The 4,633-nt window shown below is 52.1% G+C and overlaps 2 protein-coding genes across 2 annotated transcripts; both read right to left on the bottom strand.

Moving 5' to 3' along the window:
• Positions 1-431: 431 nt before the first annotated feature.
• Positions 432-1,577, bottom strand: AYO21_09537 (hypothetical protein; the record flags this gene model as incomplete). The annotated part of the gene is made up of 1 exon (XM_022659470.1): positions 432-1,577. The coding sequence occupies one exon, from the start codon at positions 1,575-1,577 to the stop codon at positions 432-434; it is 1,146 nt and encodes a 381-aa protein (XP_022508247.1).
• A 1,412-nt stretch (positions 1,578-2,989) lies between these two features.
• AYO21_09536 (hypothetical protein) lies at positions 2,990-3,996 on the bottom strand (the record flags this gene model as incomplete). The annotated part of the gene is made up of 2 exons (XM_022659469.1): positions 2,990-3,898; positions 3,955-3,996. The coding sequence occupies 2 exons, from the start codon at positions 3,994-3,996 to the stop codon at positions 2,990-2,992; spliced, it is 951 nt and encodes a 316-aa protein (XP_022508246.1).
• Between the last annotated feature and the right edge of the window lie 637 nt (positions 3,997-4,633).

Raw genomic sequence — 4,633 nt, 5'->3', positions numbered from 1 at the left:
GCATGTCTCAAGGGTAAAGTTCCCGCTCCAACGGTGGACAGACAGCGAGTACGAACAAGGGCGTGAATGAACGGGTGAAAGATGGAAAAGTTTCTACTCAAAGGTGGATAGACAGCGAGTACGAACGGGGGCGTGAATGGAGGGGTCAAAGATGAAAATGAACATCCACGGTCAGCCTTGAACCACAACACAGGATAGAAACGTGCCTAGCATACCACTACAAACTCAGTTCACTAGTCAGATACCTAACTACCATTCCTAACTACCATTGCCATCGCCTTCGAACAAAAGAAACACGGTCCGATATTCCTTCATCTGTGATAATCAGCGGGTATGTATGTTGGCCGCATCATGTTTGGAACCATCGAGCCAGATGGGAAGGGGGGAGGAGTACCACTCGACATTGAAGCGTGCATACGCCTAGAACCTGCCTAGATACCCAAGTGATCTTTAACGTCGGCGACAGAAGGCAGGACCACACCACCCTGATAGGGTCGCCTACCGCTACCATACTCCGGCTTTTTCATCCTGAGCCTATCCCACTTGGCCTCGTGACCAGCCAGGATCTTTGCCATGAGTTCCAATGTAGGACCGTACCCCAAGAGGTCCGATGTAGCGAAGAAGACGGCGTCATAGATATCCCTCCCTTGTTGATTTTGATCGTCGAGCTTCTGCTGGAATGACTTGACCGTGTCGTCCAACTTTTCCTCGTGGAGATAGACGGTCGTGATACTGAACTCGGTGTCACCCCCTTTCACTTTGTCCAATCCCTTCTTGACGTTGTTGTATCCGGTCTCGCTGATCGCGCTGGTGGTGACCACGATGAATTTCTGCTTGCTGATCGTCTCGGTGGAATCGCTTACTCGTGCCCTGTGCTTCTGAATTTGCTGGTCGACCAATCCGACAAGAGCATAGCTGAGGCCGCTGACAATCATCGGCTGTCTCCCAACGAAGTCGGTGGCGGCGTTGTATGTCTCCACGACCCTATCGAAGGACCAATCCTTCACTTTCCACGGTTCTGACAATTCAGACCGCAATTTCCGTATTTCTGTCAACATCTTCTGGTGGCGGTTTCCCATGGGCTCCCTGTCCATGATCAATCCCAGAAGATCATACAGGGCTTTGTTATTGAGCCACCTGCTGAAATTATCTTTCTTCCGAATCTCGGCCATGACATCGCCCGCTTCTTCCTGCACAAAGAGGTTGTTCAATATGGTCGCGGCCTCCTGCTCCGCGGCAGAAGCGGATCTCATTTCGGGCTTGTGGTAATCCATGAACATCAGCTGGACCGGTGCACCGATCGCTTGGAGCAGGCACATGATAAGCCAGGTCATCATCTTGGTGGCATTTTGTTGCTTGGGGGTGGTTCGAGCGTTGTCATCGACGCAGAGGACCGTATTGAACGTTTTCAGGCTCGATAAATCGATCCGATTGCTGACTTCTTCATAAATTTGAAGGATGTGACCATGCATTGTCTCGGAGCTGTATTCCGGAGGCTGACCGTCGGTGGAGGTGAGCGTGACATCGTTCCCATCCGACAGGACTTGTCCTTGTGGCCCTTTTGACGACGATGGCATCGCTTGCTTCCCTTTCGAAATCCCATCCTCTGCCGGATCAGGACGAGGACGAGGATGATGCCGGGGCCTCTGATGCGGTCCCGCTTCAGCAGAAAAGCAATTGCCCATGGTGAGAGTCGCTTGAGAAAAGAGGAACGCTGGAGAAGGATGATGTTGAAGTTCAGAGAGAAGGTCGAGGGTCAGGTACTGAATATAAGTAGAAGAACTTGCTTGATTGATGAGGCAAGGACATCTATCAAGCTGCGCTGCTGCGCCTGCGGATTTGTTGTGTGCCCGAAATGGAAGTTATTCGGTTAACCTACCTGAGAAGGATTAGGGCAACACTGAAAGGGCTTAAATAGGGCTCGCAAAAGCCATTCCTGCCAAGACCCCGACCCGAAGGCCAAAACGGCCATGACCCTGCTGCGCCAGCGAGCGACCCTCGTCGGGTATGCAACTGCCACGGCCGGTCAATGTTTGTGCCCAACGTGAGGCTGCTAGCGTCTCAACAGTTTGGTCTGCCGGGCGGACACGTCGGCCTCATACTCTCCGGGTTACGGGCGTCACGCTGCGACCATGTATGCGTTGTTTAGGGGACCGGTATACGGGTGCCAATAACGTGAGGCTGTACTTCCCATCCTTTTTGAAAGTGAAACACGCCCATGTACGGTCGCGCCGGAACGGCAAGGCCGTAGGGGCAAATTTGGAAAAGATGCAGGGATCAAGGCTACCCAAGGAGTGATGGAGGCTGGCAGTGCCGACTAGCGTTGCGGAACGAGGGCAGGGGGGCTGATTCTGAATTGGACTGGTATGTGTTCCGCTCCCCCCAAGGTTTGTCCCACAATAGACTCAGGGAGGTAGCCGTTTGTGGTCCTGTAGTCACTTGGGCAACCTGTTCTGCCTGGACGATCCATTCGTCTCGCCGTAGAAGGACTCGAAGTATGCCTTCCTTTGATCTGGTGTAGAGGGTAGAACATCGTAGTGTTTCACCTAGACGCCCATCCTGAATCAAGGCATCATCTCGCGTCTCCCTGTTATTTGTGGTTGCAATCGCGAGATGGTATGAAGAGCCCACCCCGTCAAGTGCGTTCAACAATCCACCAGAAGTGACACCCTTGGATGGTCTGGAGACCTGGGCTTTGATCGTACAAGAGATTGGAACGTTCTATATCACCCAGTAGGAGAATCGACCCTCTGATCATTTGTTCCATCAAGTTTGTTCAGTTCCATGTCCGTCAAGTCTGGTAGTGAGATGGGCATGATGTAAAGCTCTCATTTGGCCGCCCAATGGCAATCCCAGAGCCCACCCTTCTCTTCGCCCGCCATTCTGAATCGTAGGCTGTGAGTCGGCCTTATGGTGCGACCGGCTTCTGCCCATAGACAACGAACCTTCTGAGGTCAAAAGTGATGAAGCCACACGGGAGGAATCTCACTTACCGTGGCCAATATGCATGAATTGATCGATCGCGGAGTTCCCGGCGAACAAGCGCCTCACTCACTTTGACTTCTTCTGGCGTCCACCCGAGGAATTCGGTGAATGGACGCATCGAGAATGCCTCAATGCCCATATCGAGACTTTCCACGTTGTATCTACCCAACTCTTTGAGAGAGTCATCCTTGGGCCATTCATTCTGCGGGACTTTGTATTCCATTCGGGCTATGCCGACGAAATTCTCATTCCGAAGGATGTCCTCGTACTTTCGACCGAGATCCAAAGACGGATCGCGGTCTGCTCTCTCGAGAGCGTTGCTCATGTGGTTGATCCATCCATGAAGTGCACTGTCTGGCGGAATCGTCTCGTCATCAGACGTGGGAAGACAAACTCCATGGATTTCAAACCATCCACCGGGCTGGAGCTGTCTGAAGGCTTTCTGGAAGAGAGCCTCGGGCGTCCGAAGACCACCAGGGGGGAGACGACAGAAGATGAGGTCATGAGGATGAAAATTCCAATCAAGGTTGTAGTCAAAGTATTCGAATTTGCAGTTTGGCGGAACCAATGTGGGTTGGATCGGGCTTATATCAATACCGGTCACAATTGCCCCCGGGTGCTGGTCAGCTACTTGAATCGCCCAGATGCCGGTGCCGGTGCCGAGATCCAAGATTTTCTGTGGCTGCTCGATGGGTGCCATAAACATCTTTTCTCCTCCCAACGTGAGCTTCCACACCGCGTTATCGAGATCGAGTCTCTCTTGCTCCATCTCGTCGTTGGGGAAGAGGTACAGGGATCGGTCGTCGTCTGCGTAGTACCAGCGGCCATTTTGGTATCGGTAATCGGTGGCAGCTGAGTCCAAAGTAGTTGTTGAGGAGTCCACTTCGTCTCCCAGAGCCGAATCTCGGGGGGACTAATACTGACGTTAGCCAAAGCATCATATAGCCAAAAACCTGTGGATAACCATACCTGCAGTCCTCCGTCCACAATCGGCTCGGGGACTGTCGTCATGCTTCTATCAGCAAGTATGATGGGGTGTGCAAGAGATGGTCGCTGAACCTGTTTAGCCAGTAGACGAGAACGAACGATGGCTGTAGAAAAAAACTGCAATGGCGAGGCAGGGAGTAGTACTCCCAAGGACCACAGAACGCAGAAGGTCAAGATCGCAGTCCCAATCATAGGAAACCCATTGGATCTGATACCGGCGGCAAGGATCGACCCTAGTCGCCCTAACCCTATCGGGAAATTTAGCCGAATAATTTTCCACCATCGCACACCACCAATCCGTAGGTGCAACCAATCAAGTAATTCCACTTACAACCCTGAGGGATCTTTGAACCTTCTGTCGTTAGTGACAACGTTTTCACACATTTTCTCCACGATGAGCATTGTCTTTGACACGGAATATCGAGTTGACACCACAAGAGTCAGAACAAGAACGGGAGGGCAATCGATATCAGATATGACGGGCACGCCCGAGTATCATTGCTGAAACCAACCCCACAGAAGACTATTGATGCGGTTTGGATGTCCCATGCATGTGCAGAGCGCCATCGAAAGAGGGTTTTCACTATCGGCTCAGAGCTAGCTAGCCGGGAAGAACCGACAAAAGCACGCTGGAGATTGACTAGTTACTTCTTCGTGGGTC

The sequence above is a fragment of the Fonsecaea monophora genome (genome assembly GCF_001642475.1).
Source record: "Fonsecaea monophora strain CBS 269.37 chromosome Unknown Scaff95, whole genome shotgun sequence".
Taxonomy (NCBI): Eukaryota; Fungi; Ascomycota; class Eurotiomycetes; order Chaetothyriales; family Herpotrichiellaceae; genus Fonsecaea; species Fonsecaea monophora.
Note: the sequence above shows the minus strand (reverse complement) of the source record. Positions and strands in the feature narration are given on the sequence as shown.